Source organism: Protopterus annectens, chromosome 11.part0, assembly GCF_019279795.1.
Source record: "Protopterus annectens isolate FY-2018-M chromosome 11.part0, PAN1.0, whole genome shotgun sequence".
Taxonomy (NCBI): Eukaryota; Metazoa; Chordata; order Ceratodontiformes; family Protopteridae; genus Protopterus; species Protopterus annectens.
In genome coordinates, this window is record NC_056745.1 from 115,445,246 (window position 1) to 115,467,930 (window position 22,685).

A 22,685-nucleotide genomic window follows, 5' to 3' on the forward strand; every position below is an offset into this window, starting at 1 on the left:
CTGGCGGTGTGGTGCAAGTGTTAACCTTCTCCTCCTGACTGTCTGTTCCAGTCTTGGGTAGAGACAGCTTAGACTCCAGTTTGGCTGTATAATTGCATCTCTCGCATATGTTAGTGATTTGTGGTAGGAGAAGAGGGTTGTCTGTGTACATGAGGCAGTTGTAACATTGCCTCAGGATACCCAGATTCACCAGCTGGACTGGAGAGTACACCTGAAATTGCCCTTTGGTCATGCCTGAATAGTAGGTTGAACTGCTTAGTCGCTTGGTTGGTGAGGGGTGAATAAAGAGTCTTGCCCTGCTGGGCAATCAAGTGTCGGGGTATATTAGTGCTTGCTATTAGGTCTGAGCAAGTGCTAGGCTGCAGGATGCTTTTTGAGTGCTTAGGTTGAGAGTTAGACTAGTTTCAAGGGACAAACTGAAGAGGAGACTAAGTGGAGCAGGGAGTAATTTAACCCTAGCTAACCAGCACTGCCTGGCAGAAAACCGTGCAAATGCGGTTTTTATAGCAGGAAATGAAAGAGATAGAAATTAGCTCAAAATGGCCAATAAACTACTAACTTCTGGGCTGGAACCACTCCTCCAGGGACAGATAGGCTGTTCAAAGCTCCCCTCTCTCACAGGTGAACAGAGAAACTTCCTTCAAGCCAAGTAAGGTATGGGCAACTCAGAAACTAGTATCACAGCCCTGAATTCAGCACTAGCCTGAAAACTGGACTATACTAGCTTAGAAAGGTGGGAAACAAGGAATTTTTTTTTTTTTAAAGATAAGGCAAAAACAGTAAAAAAAAAAAAAAAATACACTTAAAACAGCTTTAAATGACTACAAACGATCAGAAAAGGCTATCGCACTTTAGTGTGTAGCCTACAACAGTTAAACAAAATTTTTAAACAAAAACGCTTTTTAAAAGCGCAGGCAGTCAAATAAGTACAATATGTGAAAAAAGAAGCTTTTGAATCACAATAAACGCTGGAAAATCAGCATTTAGGCGGAAAACAGTTAAGTACAGCAAGAAAGTACAGAAAACTGATACTTAATCACTCTAAAGTCTCTCTTCTAAGCTTAAAGGCTTGTATCAGTTTAAGGCTTTCTAGTGCTACCCAGTAGGTTAGTTACAGGAAAGATGGGAAACAAGCAGATGTGGTCTTTTAAACCAGAAAGTTGAAAGAGATGGACAAACTGTCCAAATGGTCAATAAACTACAATTTCTGGGCCAAGAACCACTCCTCTTGTGGTAGACAGGCTACCTAGTGCTTACCACTCCCACTGATAAGCTAGAAGGCTTTCTTCCAACACAGAAAGGCTTGTGGGGCTCAGAAGCTTACCAACAGTCCTGGATACAGCAACTCTGTATCTGGACTAGGCTAGTTACAGGAATGGTGGGAAACAAGCACAAGTGCTGCTTTCAAACCAGAAAGTTGAAAGAGATGGAAAAAATCCAGTGATGGCCTGAATGAAAACCATGAATAAGGAAAGAAATTAAGTCTTGCTCTTCAACTCTCCTTCTGCCTTCATTCTTTCAACACACCCTAATTGACACAAATACCTGTAATAGCTGAATTAAGCTGAGGGTCTGGGAGATGCTAGTCATCTAGAAGCCATGGGCTTACTGATGCTTTGATGTGCAATTTTAATCCAAAGATGGCATGAACAAAAAGTATGCATACAGAAAAGAAATGTAATCTCGTTTTTTTTTTATTTCAAGAAGAAGTAAGTTCTATCCACATTTTAATGCTCAAAACTGACCAAACACCAGTTCACAATAAATTGATGCTTCATGTTTTCCAGTGTCTCCGGAAAGGTGGAGTGGTGATCCTGGGTCATGGAGGGAGATCTGCAGCAGGTCACAATTTGCATTGCAGAATTGCCCAATGTTAGTTGCACGTGGATGATCTTAGAGGTATCATGCTGCGCCACTAACCTGGAGGTGTAGATATCCTTGATGAGTATGGATACACCCCCTCCTTTTGTGTTTTGGTCCATGTTCTATGGCCAAAACATGTGGTACGAGTTGTAGCCTGGTAGTGCTGGGGTACTCTCTGGAGCACTGAACCAGGTATCAGTTACTGCACAGATATCAACATTCTCCATACTGAGGAGTGCTTCGAGCGCGTGCATTTTGAGATTTAAACTCCTGGCGTTGAGTAGCATAACCCTCAGTTTTTTGTTAATTGTGCTGTTTATGGAGGTGGGTTTGACTTTTGAGCCTTGCCTAAAAAAGGCACTATGGGGGCAGCAAGAGCCTTGGCCAGTATTCAAAAGCCTAGGGGTGACAGGTGCAAACCATCTCTTGCGAAGCAACAGGGCTTGTCGAGCATGTCGCCCCAGGCTGACAGACACTGTATCCCCTTTGAATGACATCAGAAGCTTAGCCAATTGTTGAAATTGATCATTTTTTCTTTATACTGAGGTATTATTCTTGGTATGGGCATGATGTTACTCAGGGTCAGGGTCATACCAGCCTGGGCTACATGATCAGAGAGCTCGTCCATGTCTCTGTCTCTTTTCATGTAGTCCAGGGAGGTATGTCTCAGGTCATTTATACCAACATGCACAACGACAGAGTCATATTTGTACTTGTTCTGGAGTGACCTGAGTGCTTGTGTTATGTGGCAGATTCTGGCTCCTGACAGGTAGCTAACAGTAACCTTCTGCTTGTCCAGCCTAGTGAATGGGACGTCAGTGTGCCTGTCTATAGAGTCACATATTACTAGAGTGTTAGGTATGTTATTTCGCCTTAAGGGCTGTGATTGTGCGGCACACTGATTTTGTGTTTTATGTGTTGTCTGGTTTGTGACGGGAGGTGCAGGTTGTTTGGGTGTCTGCTTTGGAGGTCTCTGATGCTTTCGCAGGTTTTTGTTTAGAGCCTCTGAGTATGACTTTGTGTATTTATAAGTATTTTTTGCCATTGCTGGTTTAGTAGGTCTACGTGTGGCTGGCGGTGTGGTGCAAGTGTTAACCTTCTCCTCCTGACTGTCTGTTCCAGTCTTGGGTAGAGACAGCTTAGACTCCAGTTTGGCTGTATAATTGCATCTCGCATATGTTAGTGATTTGTGGTAGGAGAAGAGGGTTGTCTGTGTACATGAGGCAGTTGTAACATTGCCTCAGGATACCCAGATTCACCAGCTGGACTGGAGAGTACACCTGAAATTGCCCTTTGGTCATGCCTGAATAGTAGGTTGAACTGCTTAGTCGCTTGGTTGGTGAGGGGTGAATAAAGAGTCTTGCCCTGCTGGGCAATCAAGTGTCGGGGTATATTAGTGCTTGCTATTAGGTCTGAGCAAGTGCTAGGCTGCAGGATGCTTTTTGAGTGCTTAGGTTGAGAGTTAGACTAGTTTCAAGGGACAAACTGAAGAGGAGACTAAGTGGAGCAGGGAGTAATTTAACCCTAGCTAACCAGCACTGCCTGGCAGAAAACCGTGCAAATGCGGTTTTTATAGCAGGGAAATGAAAGAGATAGAAATTAGCTCAAAATGGCCAATAAACTACTAACTTCTGGGCTGGAACCACTCCTCCAGGGACAGATAGGCTGTTCAAAGCTCCCCTCTCTCACAGGTGAACAGAGAAACTTCCTTCAAGCCAAGTAAGGTATGGGCAACTCAGAAACTTGTAACACAGCCCTGAATTCAGCTCTAGCCTGAAAACTGGACTATACTAGCTTAGAAAGGTGGGAAACAAGGAATTTTTTTTTTTTTTTTAAAGATAAGGCAAAAACACTAAAAAACAATACACTTAAAACAGCTTTAAATGACTACAAACGATCAGAAAAGGCTATCGCACTTTAGTGTGTAGCCTACAACAGTTAAACAAATTATTTAAACAAAAAACGACTTTTTAAAAGTGCTGGCAGTCAAATAAGTACAATATGTGAAAAAAGAAGCTTTTGAATCACAATAAACGCTGGAAAATCAGCATTTAGGCGGAAAACAGTTAAGTACAACAAGAAAGTACAGAAAACTGATACTTAATCACTCTAAAGTCTCTCTTCTAAGCTTAAAGGCTTGTATCAGTTTAAGGCTTTCTAGTGCTACCCAGTAGGTTAGTTACAGGAAAGATGGGAAACAAGCGCAGATGTGGTCTTTTAAACCAGAAAGTTGAAAGAGATGGACAAACTGTCCAAATGGTCAATAAACTACAATTTCTGGGCCAAGAACCACTCCTCTTGTGGTAGACAGGCTACCTAGTGCTTACCACTCCCACTGATAAGCTAGAAGGCTTTCTTCCAACACAGAAAGGCTTGTGGGGCTCAGAAGCTTACCAACAGTCCTGGATACAGCAACTCTGTATCTGGACTAGGCTAGTTACAGGAATGGTGGGAAACAAGCACAAGTGCTGCTTTCAAACCAGAAAGTTGAAAGAGATGGAAAAAATCCAGTGATGGCCTGAATGAAAACCATGAATAAGGAAAGAAATTAAGTCTTGCTCTTCAACTCTCCTTCTGCCTTCATTCTTTCAACACACCCTAATTGACACAAATACCTGTAATAGCTGAATTAAGCTGAGGGTCTGGGAGATGCTAGTCATCTAGAAGCCATGGGCTTACTGATGCTTTGATGTGCAATTTTAATCCAAAGATGGCATGAACAAAAAGTATGCATACAGAAAAGAAATGTAATCTCGTTTTTTTTTTATTTCAAGAAGAAGTAAGTTCTATCCACATTTTAATGCTCAAAACTGACCAAACACCAGTTCACAATAAATTGATGCTTCATGTTTTCCAGTGTCTCCGGAAAGGTGGAGTGGTGATCCTGGGTCATGGAGGAGATCTGCAGCAGGTCACAATTTGCATTGCAGAATTGCCCAATGTTAGTTGCACGTGGATGATCTTAGAGGTATCATGCTGCGCCACTAACCTGGAGGTGTAGATATCCTTGATGAGTATGGATACACCCCCTCCTTTTGTGTTTTGGTCCATGTTCTATGGCCAAAACATGTGGTACAGTTGTAGCCTGGTAGTGCTGGGGTACTCTCTGGAGCACTGAACCAGGTATCAGTTACTGCACAGATATCAACATTCTCCATACTGAGGAGTGCTTCGAGCGTGCATTTTGAGATTTAAACTCCTGGCGTTGAGTAGCATAACCCTCAGTTTTTTGTTAATTGTGCTGTTTATGGAGGTGGGTTTGACTTTTGAGCCTTGCCTAAAAAAGGCACTATGGGGGCAGCAAGAGCCTTGGCCAGTATTCAAAAGCCTAGGGGTGACAGGTGCAAACCATCTCTTGCGAAGCAACAGGGCTTGTCGAGCATGTCGTCCCAGGCTGACAGACACTGTATCCCCTTTGAATGACATCAGAAGCTTAGCCAATTGTTGAAATTGATCATTTTTTCTTTATACTGAGGTATTATTCTTGGTATGGGCATGATGTTACTCAGGGTCACAATTTGCTTGTGAGAATACATATATCATGTCTAGGAATACCTGCTCCCCTACCCTCCCATCTCAAAATAGGTCAACACTTTCTGTGCATCCCCGTCTAATATTAAATTGGGATTAAAATTAAGACACAAATATCCACAGTCATATTTCAAGGTGCTGCTGTCATATTTATATACAGCATGCCTTCTCACCTCCTATTCCTAAAAACAGTCAACTTCTGTGTTCATTTCCAATATCAGACTAGAGCAAACCTGAAAAAACTAATTGAATATAACATATTTGCTGTCAGATATATATAAACAACATGCTTATTTACTCTCCCCAAATGATAGCCACCTGTATATCCATGATATGTGTGATTGTGAAGAAAATGAAAAAAAAATAATTGCAATAATGCTACTTCTAGAGATGGTACAATACTCCTCTACATGCTATAGTGATTCTCTGTGCACCCTCTGAAGTTTGTGAGGAAAGTTAAAGAAATGACCACACTGTCTTCAGCCCATCACCAGACATAGTGACCACTGAGGTTAGTGAGGAAAGTTAAAGAAATGATGACAACGCCACTAGCCCCCAACACAAGTACAGCAATCTCCTCTGTACACTCAAGACCAGGACTAATTGTAGACTAGGTGGGGTTCAGGACTGAAGTGATTGCTAACCCGTGTCAAATTCACCTCTACAGCCTTGGGGAATGAAGGCCACCAGCCTCCATAGGTTTTGAGGGTCTGGGTATTCTTTGTTGCATTTAGCCCTTGTTTTGTTTTTTTGAGATAACTGTGAAACCAAGAAGTAAAAACAGGGTCATTTACTTTCATCCAATCTACCTACCCCCACCAAGCAGTTGTATCCACTTCTATGTACAACTCAGATGTTTGATTGTGATAAAGACAATGGCACTGTAATGTACTTCACCTTTTTTGCTAAACAAATAGTTGACACACATTAAATTATTGCACATTGCTTATACAACTACATTAATCCTGCAAAGCCGAAATAATAAGCAAACAGTAGCAGGCAGTTGGTCATTTTCTTCCAAAAAAGGCATCCATACTAATTACATCTACTCTTTCTAGACATATCATGTATCTAGTTAAGTAGTCCATCTTACTTCTCACAAAAGCACTCTAGTCCTTCAAAGCCAGACAGCGACTGTTTGAACTGAACTAAGACAAGAAGGCCAGTTAATTTCATCCAGCCAACCCCATCCCTGCCCAGCATTTATAACCACAACATCTGACTGCTGTGTAATATTTCACCTCCACAGTCCATGCAAACAAGTTGCCACACATTAAAGTATTCCAATCCAAATTGCTCCACACAAATTGAAAAGACAGAAATATGTTGCACAAAATACCTGGTTGATTTCTGCCAGCATTATTATAAAAACAGTAATAACAATTCTCCTTTTCTATAATCCCAACTGCCCACACCAATTACAAAGCCAGAAATATTGCCCAAAATATCTGGTTGACGATCTCTACTGTTATTGTTAAAAAGCTGCCTGCTACTGTTTTCCTATTATTTTGGCTTTGCAGAACTAATGTAGTATATAAGCACTGTGCAGTATTTTAATGTGTGGTAACTATTTGTTTAGCAAAAAAGGATGGCGCAGTGGCACAATGGTGCAGTGGTAGCATTGTTACCTCACAGCAAGAGGTTCTCCAGTTCAATTCTTGGCTGGGGTGCCTTCTGTGCAGAGTCTGCATGTCCTCCCTGAATTCATGTGGGTTTCCTCCAGGTGCTCCGGTTTCCTCCCATGTTACAAAGACATGCATCTGGAGCATTTCTTCCCAGGCCTCTGCTGAAAATTGGTTCGTTCCAAGTCGGACTTTCCCAGTTAAATGTAAAATAAAATAAAAAATTAAAATAAAAGAGTAATAACACTTCTCACCCTGTCATTCCCCTCATCCCGACTGCCCTCATAAATTGAAAAGTCAGAAATATTGCCCTAAATATCTGAGTGAACACTGCCAACATTACTGCAATAAAAAGATCCATTACACTTCTCTTTGTGGCATTGCCCTCATCCCAATATAAATCACAAAGCCAGAAATATTGCCCAAAATATTTGATCATTGCCAGCATTATTGTAAAAAAAAAAAAAAAAAAAAAAAAAAACAATAATAACACTTCTCACTGAACTATTCCCCTCATCTCTACTGCCACACAAATCATAAAGCAAGAAATAGTGTGTTAGTATCTGGTTAAACACTGCCAGCATTACTGTAGAAAAGAGAGAGTAATTACACTTCTCATCATGCCATTCGTCTCATCCCAACACTAATCAAGAACAGGAATATTGTCCAAAATTATCTGGTCACTCAATGCCATAAACATAGTAATGACATGTACCTCACTGTGCAGTTACTGTCATCCCAACACAAATCAGAAAGTCAGGAATATTGTCCAAAACATCTGGTCAATCACTGCTAGCGTTATAAACAGTAATGACACTTACCTCACTGTGCCATACCCTCATCCCAAATGCTCACACAAATCACAGAGTCAGAAAAATTGCCAGAATTACCTGATTAATCACTACTAGCAATATTGTCACAAACATTAGAAACATAGTTTTAATGACAACACTTATCTCACTGTTACAACTCATCATTCCTATCATTTCTCACCAAACAAACTTTAGCAGAAGGTCTCTTACTTTAACCTGTCCACCATTAGTTCAGGTGCCTTCACTTCTGTATTTGAACACTGTGAGGTCTGTACTTCCACGATCTCACAATGTTTAAAACTAATATAATGACATGACTACAGCACCCTCTCCCCTTGTAGCACCTGACATTCCACAGACTTAGTTTCTTTTCAGTAAGGACATTTTATTTATTTTTTAGAGCAATAAAATGTAACTGTAAAAAATAAATAAATAAATATAACTAGGGAAAGAGTTCTCCTAGAAGAACAGTGCCTTAAGTAATTGTTTAGTTTGCCAAACCATAATGTCAGCACAGTGCTCATCCTTTCTCTCAGAACATTTACCACTATTTCTTAAACTCCCAACACATTAGTCTAAAACTTTGCTTTATTAATAAATTTGTTATAAGTAGCAGTTTTAGAGGGAAGTGCAGATTAAGCACAATAAAACAATATAGGTGGCTTTGCAATTCATCACTTCAGTTACTAGCAAAGAAAATTTTGTAATGATTTTAGTACTTCTTTTGACATAATGCTCTTGAAGTAGAGTAGTGGAAGTCTGTAGATCACAAAGATTTAGTTGGAATTAGTAGTAGTGATGGAGTTAATTTGGGTGTTACTTGTATTCTTGGGCTTTTGAAGATAAGGGTTTCTATGTTATTTTGGAGCCTCTTGCTTAGGCAGATATTTACTGTTAGTAACTTGCAAGCTGATTGTCACTGCCTTCAGTGGCTTCCAGAACTGTGCATGAGTACCAGCGCAGAATGTATGTTTATTTCTTATGGATGTGCCTTTTAACAGCATTATGTGCTTGATGTTTTAATATGTGAAGTGCTAGTTCATTGTTGTTATTATTATTATTATTATTATTATTATTATTATTATAAATTAATACAAGGCACAGGGAGCCCAACTGCTGAGACAAAACCTCTTTAATCCAAAGCGAAAAGACGTATTTTATTTATTTATTTATTTGTTTTACATTTCTCGGTTTAATAACATTATTAAATGACAAAATACTGATTTTATTTGATTTATATATATATATGTTTATTAACATACATTTATTTGAGTATTAGATGTCATTTTAATACAAGGAAGAAACAAGTTTTATTATGTATTGTTTTAATTGATGTTGTTTTTCTGTTGGTCCTTTTAAAATTTAGAACTGCATATAAAGGACTTGCTAAATGAGGTAATTTTATCTGAACAAGTTGATTGACGAAAACGTAAAGGGAATTTTGTACAACAGCGTTATTGTTATTATCTGTGCTTGTTTTAGGATTACGTATTTCGTTTTGGATTAAAGAAGTTTTGTCTCAACAGTTGGACTCCCTGTGCCTTGTATTCATTTTTATCAGTTTTTGGATTGGCACTGAGATCACTCCTTTGTTTCTTCTTCTTCTTATTATTATTATTGGAAGGGTTTGTTTTTCATAGCTTGTAAGATGTATCCCGTTGTTTCAAGAGATTCCTAATTTCAGATGTTGACCGCAGACATGAAGTACCTTTCAATTGTACTTGTTAAGCTGAAAAAGTCCCTCTTGGGTAGTCTCAAAAATGTTAAGGAAGGGAATAAAGGCAACAGCTGAGTTTGGTATAATTGAATATATCCGTACTCCAGAAACTAGGAAATAAATGAAGTAAAAACAATCTAAAACTACTGCTGAACCAAAATACACACTCCACTTGTAGGTAAGAATAAACACGAAAAACTGTTTAATGAAGCACTTTTCATCTCACTCAGTGATGAAACTTCTTCAGATAAAATCACAATGCTCAACAATCAACTAAAATACACAACCTTTTACAACTGTGCACCAATAAAAACCTATCCACATTCCCCCTTACTCTCTTGCTAAATTAACCCATTCATTTCTATTGACACTTTTCTTCCTCCAATGCCAAAGAAGCTAAAAAGTAAGGTGTGCAAAACAGTGGTGCGACCAGTACTACTGTATGGCACAGAAACCTGGGCAGTAAAGGCAGAGCAGATGAGGAAGCCGCAGATGATGGAAATGAAGTGGCTGAGATGGGTGGTAGGATGTGCACTGTGGGACAGATGAAGAAATGAGGACATAAGATCCGAAGCCAAAGTAGTTCCAGTTGCAGAAAAGATCAAAGAGAGCAGATTATGGTGGTATTGGCACATGTGCAGGAAAGCAGAAGACAATCTGGTGAAGAAGATTTGGGGCAGACAAGAAGAAATTAATAGAAAACAAGGGCATCCAGCAAAGAGGTGGATGGATTGTTTGAGATAAGATCTGCAACAGTCAGGCATGAGTGTCAAAAAAGGCAGGAGTGTGGCATTGAATTCAGAGAGAAATGGTGACAGTTAGTTAACTCAACACCCTGACCCCATGTAGAAAATGGGAAAAAAGGGGGATGATGATGATGATGATGATGATGATGATGATGAAGACTTTAAAAACGCTACTTAATATTACTGTGTTGATACTTTTTGCACTGTATTGTATCTGTCCTGCATTACACATAGATTGTATATGCAGTGTGCTTAGGTCACAGCTAAAAAGCCTCTTTGGGCAAGTTTATTTACCTGATAAACAATCAAGCAAACAAATGACAATCAATGAATCAATCAATAAATCAATGAATGAATCAATAAATGCAAACACACATGCAAAAAAAAAAATGCAATAGAAATTTGCACTGCAAAGGAAACTATACAAGTGCACTTTGAGAAAATGAAGGTTATCTAAAACTGATGCTAAAATAGATGCTGATCTTCTAAATCACATGGAGTACTGTAAAGGAAAAACGCCAACATTTTTAAGTCCATACCATCTGCCTGTAATTAATATCACATTTTTAAACACTGTTGTACTAACCTGTGCCAATAAACCTATCCCAGAAAATGTGGTATTCAAGAAGGGAGACTGGCATAAACATGCTCCCGGTGTCAAAGCTGGATGATGTAAAAAAGCTCATATGACTGGACTGGGTGTGAGGGGGTAAATATGTTAATTTTTTGTTATACATTAAAAGGTGAAATATTTTCTCCTCACTGAGATTATAAACAAAAGTAATCGAATCAGTGTACTCTAAAGAAGAGTACAACATTCTGTCACAAAAGTCGACAAATTTTGATAATTGCTGTTATTTTTTATACAGTATTCTGGTAGTTTCAGTACCTCTATAAAGTCTTCCACCCCCCCTCCCAGATTTCTGAGTTATTGTACTAAGTATTGTACTGTTTTATAAATAGTGAATATAAATGAACTTACCGTTCTTGGTTCCTCCAGGCTTATGTTGTTGGTGATGGCTATATTTGCAGTTTGTGCCATACTTGCAATACCCTTTAAAAAAATATTGGCAAATGTGTGGATATTTACAATTTCTCCCATCCCTGCAAGACCCTTGATTGTAGTACTTGCAAGGCTAGAAAAAGACAGACAGACAAAATAAATAAATAAATGAACAGGAAAGATTGTTTATCATAGAATGAGGCTACATATAATGACAATTTTCTAAGTTCACTTCATTTTTAATATATGCTTTATATAGCATATTTAAGTATCAAAACCTCCTCAATTCAAGGAACTCATACAAAAGTTTGAAATGATTTCTTCATTCAGGAACTGATTAGAAATGCTAATCGTCAGTACTATACCATGTAAATATCATTAATTATCTTGTCATGTGTTTATAATTTTCTGAATAAATTTTATATTAATTTAGTGACTAACTGGGTGGCACAGTGGATGGAACTGTCACTTCAAGACAAGAAGGTTTGTGGTTGAGTTCTCGGCTGGAGCACATTCTGTGTGGAGTCGGCATGTCAACCCTGTGTGAATATGAGTCTTATCCATGTCCATGTAGGTCAGTTTTCTTCCGCCTCCAAAAGCTATTTGTTTGGCTGATTAGTGACTTTAAGTTCTTCATAGGTGTGTGTATGTCTGTGTGCGTGTGACTGTGTGTGTGTGTGTGTGTGTGTGTGTGTGTGTGTGTGTGTGTGTGTGTGTGTGTGTGTATGTGTGTGTGTGTGTGTGGGTGTGTATGCGTGTGATGGACATGACATGTCTGTCAATCTACATCCCTTCCCCCCTTAGTTAACAAACTCTGTGGATGGCAGCAGCTCTTCTTATGGAACTATAGAAGTGAGATGTGACTTTTGAGTATCAGCTATTCACGGGATCACCATGGAAGTCAGATGTGACTCATGACCATCAGTTCTTCATGGGATCACCATGGAAGTCAGATGTGACTTTTGACCATCAACTCTTCATGGGATCACCATGGAAGTCAGATGTAACTCATGACCATCAGTTCTTCGTGGAATCACCATGAAAGTCAAATGTGACTCCTGACCATCTGCTCTTCATGGGATCACTGTGGAAGTCAAATGTGACTCCTAACCATCAGCTCTTCATGGGATCACCATGGAAGTCAGATGTGACTCTTGGTCATCAACTCCTCATGGGAACACCATGAAAATAAGATGTGACTCATGAGCATCAGCTCATCATGGGATCACCCTGGAAGTCAGATATGACTCCTGACCATCAGCTCTTCATGGGATCACCATAGTAGTCAGATGTGACTCATGACCATCAGCTCTTCATGGGATCAACATGGAAGTCATGTGTGACTTCTGACCATCAGCTCTTCATGGGATATCCGTGGAAGTCAGATGTGACTCCTGACTATCAGTTCTTCATGGGATCACCATGGAAGTCAGATGTGACTCCTGACCACCAGCTCTTCATGGCATCACCCTGGAAGTTAGATGTGACCCAGGAGCATTAGATCTTCATGGGATCAATATTGAAATCAGATGTGACTCATGAGGTTTAGCTTTCATGGAATCACTATGGAAATCAGATGTGACTCATGAGGCTCAGCACTTCATGGAATCACTATAGAAGTCAGATATGACTCATGACCATCAGCTCTTTATGGGATCACCATGGAAATCAGATGTGACTCTTGACCATCAGCTTTTCATGGGCTCACTATGAAAATCAGATGTGACTGATGACCATCAGCTCTTCATGCAATCACCATTGAAATCAGATGTGACTCATGATCATCAGCACTTCTTGAGCTCACTATGGAAGTCAGATGTGACTCACAAGCATTAGCTCTTCATGGGATCACCCTGGAAATCAAATGTGACTCTTGACCATCAGATTTTCATGAGCTCACTGTAGAAATAAAATGAGATTGTGACCATCAACTCTTCATGGAATCACCATGTGACTCATGACCATCAGCTCTTTGTGGGATCACCATAGAATTCAGGTGTGACTCATGAGCATCAGGTCTTTATGGAATCACCATGGAGGTCAGATGTAACTCAAGACCATCAGTTCTTCATGGGATTGCCTTGGAAGTCAGATCAACTCTTCATGGGATCACCATGGAAATCAGATGTGACTCATGATAATCAGCTCTTTATGGACTCACTGTGGAAGTCAGAAGTGACTCATGAGCATCAGCTCTTCATGGGATCACATGGAAGTCAGATGTGACTCATGAGCATCAGCTCTTCATGGAATCACTGTGGAAGCCAGATGAAAGTCAAAACCATCATCTCTTCATGGGATCACTATGGAAGTCAGATATGACTCATGATTATCAGCTCTTTATGGGAACACCATGGAAATCAGATGTGACTCATGATCATCAGCTCTTCATGGAATCACCCTGGAAAGCAGATGTGACATTTGACCATCAGCTTTTCATGGGCTCACTATATAAATAAGATGTGATCATGACCATCAACTCTTCATGGAATCACTATGGAAATCAGACTTGACTCATGACCTTCAGCTCTTCATGGGATCATCCTGGAAATCAGATGTGACTCTTGACCATCAGCTGTTCATAGGCTCACTATAAAAATAAGATGTGATAATGACCATCAACTCTTCATGGAATCACCATGGAAGTCAGATGTGACTCATGACCATCAGCTCTTCATGGGATCACCATGGAAGTCAGGTGTGACTCACCATGGAAATCAGATGTGACTCATAATCATCCGCTCTTCATGGGATCACATGGAAGACAGATGTGACTCATAAGCATTAGCTCTTCATGGAATCACTGTGGAAGCCAGATGTGACTCATGACCATCAGATGTTCATGAAATCATTATTGAAATCAGATGTGACTCATGAGGGTTCAGCTCTTCATGGAATCACTGTGGAAATCAGATGTGACTCATGACCATCAGTTCTTCATGGGATCACCGTGGAAATCAGATGTGACTCATGATCATCAGCTCCTCATGGGCTCACTGTGGAAGTTAGATGTGACTCATGAGCATCAGCTGTTCATGGGATCACTATGGAAGTCACATGTGACTCATGACCAGAAGCTTTTTGTGGGATCACATAGAGGTCAGATTTGACTCATGAGCATCAGTGATCACTAAAGAAGCCAGATGTGACTGGTGAGCATCAGCTGTTCATGGGATCAGCATAGAAGTAAAGATCTTCATGAGATCACCATGGAAATCAGATGTGAGTCACAAACATCAGCTCCTCGTGGGATCACTATTAAAGTCAGATGTTATTCATGACGACCAGCTCTTCATGGAATCACTATGGAATTTAGATGTGACTTATGCCCATCAGATCTTCATGGGTTCACTATGGAAGTCAGATGTGACTCATGGGCATCAGCACTTTATGGAATTATCATGGAAGTCAGATGTGACTCATAAGCATCAGCTCTTCATGGTGGTACTATGGAAGCCAGATGTGATTCTAGCATCAACTCTTCATGGGTTCACTATAGAAGTTGGATGTAACTCATGACCATCAGCTCTTCATGGGATCGCTACAGAAGTTAGGTGGTACTCATGGGCATCAGCTCATCATGGGATCGCTATGGAAGTCTGTTGTCACTCAGTATTTGTGCATATTGTGTATTTAATTATACAGTCAGCCCAATGCCTCAAGTAATGGCTATAAAGAGTCCTTGAACCAAATTATCTGCCCGGTAAACAATTATTACATTAAAATTCTGACAGAATGAAAAGAGGAAGAATGTGATACTTTTTTATCTTTCAATGAAATAACATTTGAAGGCATTTTTTTCAGAATTTATTTGGAAAATTCATAAACAGAAAGTTCTATATTAGTAGTGACAGCTGTAATATCATTTATTCAAGGATTGATTATTAATATAATCCGATTTGAAACTTCTGATTAAAAAAGTGAAATCTGGTATACATTGTCTAATACTTAGTACACATGTTTATATTATAATTCAAATATTTGCAATTGTTATGGTGTATTTTTAGGTTTATTTACAAGACATTACAGTTGATACATTAACATTTTTTTAATTTCAAGAAAGTATCAGTAATATTTGTATGTCTTTCCATTTATACTCATAATATAACTTATGCATATTTTTAACAGACTGAGCTATTATTAGTGAAATACTAAGTTGACATTACAATTTTACCAGTTGTAGAACACATCTTATTTTGTTTGTTTTTTTCCCATTGGTTAAGTGAGTTAGGACACAAATCCCAATGGATCAATTTTAACGTTCATTCCAGAATGTTGCTATAAGCAATGCTTAAACCAGAAATTGCAGAGTACATAAAAAAAGTGTGATGCAAAAAGAATCACTTGCATAATTGGATTCTGTGATTAAAGTAACAGACAAAATTTTATAAAATTTATGTTGTGCTACATGCATATTTATAAAATGTGTATTCATCATAATATGTACAGTGTATACTGGAAGGGATTGTAAAAGTACTTTATTTATGCACTTATTGACTGGAACAGAGCACCGATCATGTGAATCATTCTGTTCCATCTTGGATTTACAAACAGAAAAAGTTTCAAACAAAGCATTACAATAGTGATGTAAAAAGTAGTTATAAGCAGTGTTACACAGTCAACGTACAAATTGCATCCACTGTGGATTCAAAAAATCTACTTACATATCCTTTAACCTTCCCTTCACACCAAATTCCACATTCCTCTATGGTCGCATTTGTTTCTCAAAAAATGTTTATTTTTCAAATACAGCTGAATAAATTCCATACTATTTGCATATAACATTTTAAATAAGTATATACACTATTTACATCAGCCTGACACTATAACAGAGCTCAATATATGCAATTACGTTACAGTTATAACAATCCAGTTATCAGAGTGCATCTGTTCAGTTATTGTAAAGTGTCAATCAATGATAAGACTTTTTTCCATGGATTTTTAATAAATGGCTTACGATGAATCCTTAATTCTTTAATTTTGATTTCCAACAATGCTGTTGTCTTCAGTAGGCTGTAGAATTCTTCCAAAGTCAGTATTGTGTTTGTATTCCATCTTCTTGTTATATACTTCCTTGAGATTGCAAGTATTGTCCATACTAGATATATATTTGACTCATTCAAATGAGGACCTTTGTACAGATTTAATAATACTAGAGCTTTAGATAAGTTAAATTATTCATTAAATAAAGCTTGTAAATAGTTTTTAATACCATTCCAAAATGGCTTAATTTTAACACAGTCGAAAAAATGTGATTCCAATCTGCATTGTATATTTGCTCACACCTCCAACATATACCCTTAGTGGAAGAATTAATTTTAGGAATTCTGTCTGGAGTTAAGAATGCTCTGTGCAAGCATTTCTAATTAAAAACTTTCCAGTATTGTGTAAAGGATGTATGTTTTACTGATAATAAAATATTTGATTTATTTCTTCAATTAGCTGTAATGAGTGTCCTTTTGTTATATAATTCCAATATGAGGATTTGGGTGTTTTATAATTTATCAATATGTTGTAAAATTTTGAAATACTATTTCCCATGTCATAATCAATATATATGATTTCATATAGGTATTTTGTAAGTTTAGGCATTTCTTTAAATGAAGAATTACTAATTATTCTGCATAAATCTTGCAAATACTTCAGACTGTTTTGCATAGCTAGATAATCTTGCTGTGGAATTTTGTATGTTGTTTCTATTGTTTGCATATCCAGAACTTTTAGATCTTTGATACATTGAAACCAACAAACAAATCCTTTCTGTTCCCAGGAATTAATAATTTCTCTGCATATATTATATGGATAGCTCTTTGTAACTATGAATGGTGTTAAAAGATCAAACCAGATTTTTAAATCTATATTTGCATTAGTAATTTTCCTAAATGAGTCAATGTAATAATTAATCATACGAGTTTTAGTGGGCTTAGTTATGTTATATTGGATACTAATACATAATATGTGCCATGGCAAATTTTGAAATTTTTTTTTGTAAATCAAATTCATTTATTGATATTACAGTTAGTAATTCTTTCCAATTTGCAGAATAATTTGGATTTATCCAATCTGAGATTATTTTAGGTATTGATGCTTTTATATATGTTTCTATATTAGGAAAGTTTAATCCTCCCTGTTTCTATGGTCTGATATGATGTATTAAATCTATTCTGTTTCTTTTGGGAAACCATAAAAATTTTATTAGGCATGAGTTTATTTCTTTGAGTATATTCCTTTCTGGTAAAGTTGTATTGCCAAAGCTATATATAGAATCTTGGGTAGTAAAACCATTTTTATTAACTGTAGTCTATCTTCAAATGTTAATATTATTTTGTTCCACTTTTCCACAGAGATTTTAATTGTATTGATGATATTATTGTAGTTTTTGAGACTAATTCATTATTATCCTTGCATAACTCAATTCCTAGATAATTTAAGGTAGATTTTTGTTTCCGTAAAATGTGATTTCCCTTTGTCTGCAATTCTTTTTTTTTAAAATAAAAATTTTGATTTTGATTTATTAAAATGGAGTCCTGAAGTCCTGTAAAATGTGTCAATTAAAATATCTAATTCTTCTAATGTCTCTTTTGTATTGGATAATGTTAATAATATGTCATCAGCAAAGAGCATTACTTTAGAATTGTACTGTTCATAAACATCTACGCCTTTGATTTTTGTATTGTTACGTATTGAATCTGCCAATATTTCAATAGCCAAAGCAAATAGAATTGATGATGTGGGACATCCTTGTTTAGTACCCTTTGTTATATTTATAGATTCACAGGTGAAAGGACCTAGCTTAACATACGCTAAATTATTTGTATATATATATATATATATATATATATATATATATATATATATATATATATATATATTTTTTTTTTCTTTAGTAGATGAACAAAGGAAGGAGGAAATTCAAATAACACTAGAATTTTGAATAAATAGACTCAATTTAGGGAACCAAAGGCTTTCTCTATATCTAAGCCAATTATGAGTGTTTCCTTATTTTCTTTATTAACATAATCTATAAGAGAAATTATCCTGTTAATATTGTCATGTGTGTGTCTATGATATATAAATCCAGTTTGATCATTATTTATTGTTTTGGATAGTGATATTTTCATTCTGTTAGTTAATATTGTCATAAATATCTCATAATCATTATTTAATAATGATATAGGTCTATATGAGGTACTGAGGTTTGGAGATTTGTTTTCCTTTAGGATTGGTGTGATCATGGAATAAATCCAAGAGGGTGGTATTAAAGCTTGCGACTGAATTTCTAATAGAGTTTTATAGAAGAGAGATAGTATATTTGAAGGAAAAAGTTTATATGGTTTCATAATTATGCCTTCTATACCTGGAGCTTTATTATTTTTACCCTTTTTATTGTATCTGTAATTTCTTTGCAGGATATGAGTGCCTGCAGATCTAGTTTTAATTTTTCTGGTATTTTATTTTTTTATATTAGAACATTCTTCGTCTAGATTAAACGGATCAATATGTATATTTTCTTTTTGGAAATGTTCCATATAGTGATTTCTATAGGCATCAAGAATGTCACCTATATCTGAGATATTTTTCCCTTTCTTGTCATGGAAGATACTTTTAATGTTATTAGCTTTTGATTGTATTTTGATTCTTATGGATAAATTATGTACATATTTGGGAGAAGTGGCCAAGGTATTAATTTTTAGTTTTTCTAAAGCTAAACTAGTTTTATGTGTTAGAATTTCGTTGTATTTATTGTTTAATACTTCTAATTTCTTTTTCATCTCTAAATGATTTTGATTTTTTTCAGCTTTTACTGACAAAAGTTTGGATTGTAGATCTAATAATTCAGAATCCCATTCTATGATTTTTTTTTTATATACCAAGTTAGGGTTTTACCATATATGTAAGCTTTTAATGAATCCCATATCATTATTTTATTTATCTCTGTGGTGTAATTAATATCTAAGAAGAACTGTAATTCAGCCAATAACCAGGGTTTTAGTTATACATGCTGGAATTCTGGAGTTAAAGATTAATGGTTTGTACCCATTTTGAAGTTTTAATATCAATGAACTGTGGTCTGAAAAGGGGCAGGGAGTGATTGAGAAATTAATGATTTTAGAGTGTAAGTCATTGGCAGCAAATATTTTATCTATTCTAATTTGGGTACCAAATCTGTGATCTTGATGGGAAAACAACAAAGATTTCTTCTTTACATTTGAAAGTATCTACAAGATTAAATGATTGTACCCACTTGTTTAAAGCTTTTGATACAGCAGATGTAAGCAGTGGTCTTTTATTTGTAGTTTCAGAAATATCAAATATACAGTTAAAATCTCCTCCTAATATTAAATTGCCTTTATAATTAGTGGAAATGAAATCCAAGTGTTTTTAACAGCTTCTGATCCAATGACTGGGAACCAGTATAGATTTTCTAGGATTCATATTCTACTATATTTAACTATTACTAATGCCATAAGGCCTTCTTTATCTTCATACTTATAAATGATTTCTGGATTAATCACATTTGTTTTCCATAAAATTGTTACCCCCTTTGTCTTTGTCTTATCAGTGGATTGTGCCACTATCATATATTCCTCAGGATTTCATTTGTATTTGTCATTTGTTATGAAATGAGTTTCTTGAAGGAAGACAATTTGTGTTTTGTTCAGTTTTAAATTTTTCAATAGAGTTGATCTATTGCTAGGATTGTTTAAGCCATTGGTATTTAAAGATAATAAAGTTAAATCCATCTTAGGTTACTTAGTCTATATATTTTTGGTTTCATTGTGACTATTAAACATTTTCCTCTGATAACTATAAAGTATATGCTTGAGCTTTTAAAGGAAATTATCAGTTTTATACTTTGAGTGTTTACCAATAAAGTAATGTTTTGGTCAGGCATACTAAAAATGTTTTTGTGAAATAACAAATTTAAATCAATAAATGTTAACAAAACTAAGATCCGCACTAGCCATCGAATGAAAATCATTCCTAATCTGATGGATAAACTTAAGTCCATCATATTATCACTCATACCTTGACAATCCAGAACATCTGAGCTCCATAAATTGAATTATCATATGGAGAACATTTGTAATAGGAGTAAGCAATATTTCTATTATTTTCAACAGATATAGTACTATTATAGATTAGATAGAATTCTAATACAATATAAATGTCTACTTATTATATAAGCAATTAATATTTGCATGAATGATAGATGACAAGCAATTCAATCATAGTAAAGTAGGATGTGTCATATATATAACCTCAGTAAAAGATTATAGCACAAAGTTATTTAACATATTCACCCTTACTGATGATGTCTTTCAAAACTTATTACTTAATATAAAGAGATGGTAATAATATTTATACCTAATGTTTATAATACAATGTATTTTACTGGATATATCAGAAGTTATAGTTCATTGTTTGCCAGAATTTAAGTAATTACTTTGTCTGTTGTTAACTTACTTAAAGCATCAAGTTTGTTTTACGTAAACATTGATGAAAGTTAATGCATTTTAATTATCAGTGCATCCCTCTTCCCCCATTTCCTACACATAAAGATTTTCATATCTGTCATTTCTTTTTATAAAATGTGTGACATTACAAGTTAAAAACAACAAATTCACTTACTGTGATTAATGATTACAAGTTCCCTTTCCATATTCATAAATTCCCATTTTATAGCATATACTGAAAGTTTTTAGATTTAAAATGGCAACATTTTATTTTGTATAATCAGCAAAGGTTAAACTGAGTGATTATTGTCAATTTAATATTATTTGTTCAGAATGTGATTGTTACATTCTGTGACATTCCTAGTTAAGGCTTCTATTGTTTCCCTTGAACAACTTTGTCAGTTTGATGTCATGTATAAAACATTAGTTACCTTGGTAACAGCTTAAGTATTATGTATGGTCAAGATGTGTTACAAAACCACAATTCAAGTTAAAGCAATTATATGACATGTTATGCACATTTACTTATATGAGAAAATCATCATGCTTCCCCTTGATGTTTAGTGTAGTGTATGTTATTTATGACAAGTTAAAACAGTAATATTATTATACACAAGCCCATGTTATTAAACTGAGTGTCTATTGTCAATTTAATACTATTTGTTATGCACATATACCTATATGAGAAAATCATCATGCTTCCCGTTGATGTTCAATATAGTGTATGTCATTTATGACAAGTTAAAACAGTAGTGTTATTATACTCAAGCCCATGTTATTAAACTGAGTGTCTATTGTCAATTTAATACTATTTGTTCAGAATATGATTGTTACATTCTGTGACATTTCAAGTTCAGGCTTCTAGTCTTTCTCCTGAACAGATTTGTCAGTGTGATGTCATGTATAAAACATTAGTTACCTTGGTAACTGCTTAAGTATTATATATGGTCAAGATGGGTTACAAAAACTACAATTCAAGTTAAAGCAATTACATGACTTGTTATGCATATTTACTTATATAAGAAAATCATCATGCTTCCCCTTGATGTTCAATGTAGTGTATGTCATTTATGTCAAGTTAAGAAGTAGTGTTATTATACATAAGCCCATGTTATTAAATCCTATCTTTAATATCTAATTTCAGCAGACTGCTTCATCTTATATGACGATTATATATTTTATGTCTAGATTTACTAAAATCATATATTACATAACTATTTTTTGGCTGTTGCTTAGTTATTTGAGAGACCACAAGCTGTGATGTTTATTCTTATTATTAGCTCCTTCCAAGCATGTTTGTACAGTCCATATAGACTTTAAATTATGAGACCCTTCTAGTTTCTTATTTGTTATAAGTATATTTCCATCCTTACATACACACATATCAGTACTTCAAGCATGGGCAACAATGCCTATCCAGTTTTGCCAGAATACCATTCACAAGTTCATGCGATGTGTTTCCAGGCTGTTCTTAAAATATCCAAACCAATATTTGTCCTGTTCCATTTTACCAGCCTGTTCCATGCAGTGGCCACTCTACCAGTGAACCACTCAACACACCTTCCATTCCCACAGATATTTCCATGAAGGAAATCTGATGACTCTCTAGCACTTCCTGGCAACCCCAAACACCCCTAGAATCAGCTATCCCCATATACCCAACACGTCTGAACAAGCTCACCTCCCAGACCACTGCAAAGGGTACTGCACAAGACCAAGTGCTCTTAGTCTTTCACAATAACTCAGACTTCCACTCTTATATAAGTCCTTAATGTGTTTGGACCAAAATACATTTTAAGTATAAAACTGCGCTTATTATTATTTATTCATTTTCTTTATAAAGAATCAACTTAATAAGCTAAACAAAGTGTTGGGAGACCATCAATATGTGTACATGTGGTGTAAAACAGCCCTTTTATTATATATATATTTT

The 22,685-nt window shown here is 36.1% G+C and overlaps 1 protein-coding gene across 2 annotated transcripts in view; it reads right to left on the minus strand.

Moving 5' to 3' along the window:
• LOC122815197 overlaps positions 1–22,685 on the minus strand; it is a 366,575-nt gene that overhangs the window by 187,369 nt on the left and 156,521 nt on the right. For both annotated transcript variants that reach the window (XM_044087491.1, XM_044087490.1), the window contains exon 3: positions 11,274–11,427. In XM_044087491.1, the coding sequence (XP_043943426.1) occupies positions 11,274–11,427 (154 nt within the window). The remainder of the gene's footprint in view (positions 1–11,273; positions 11,428–22,685) is intronic.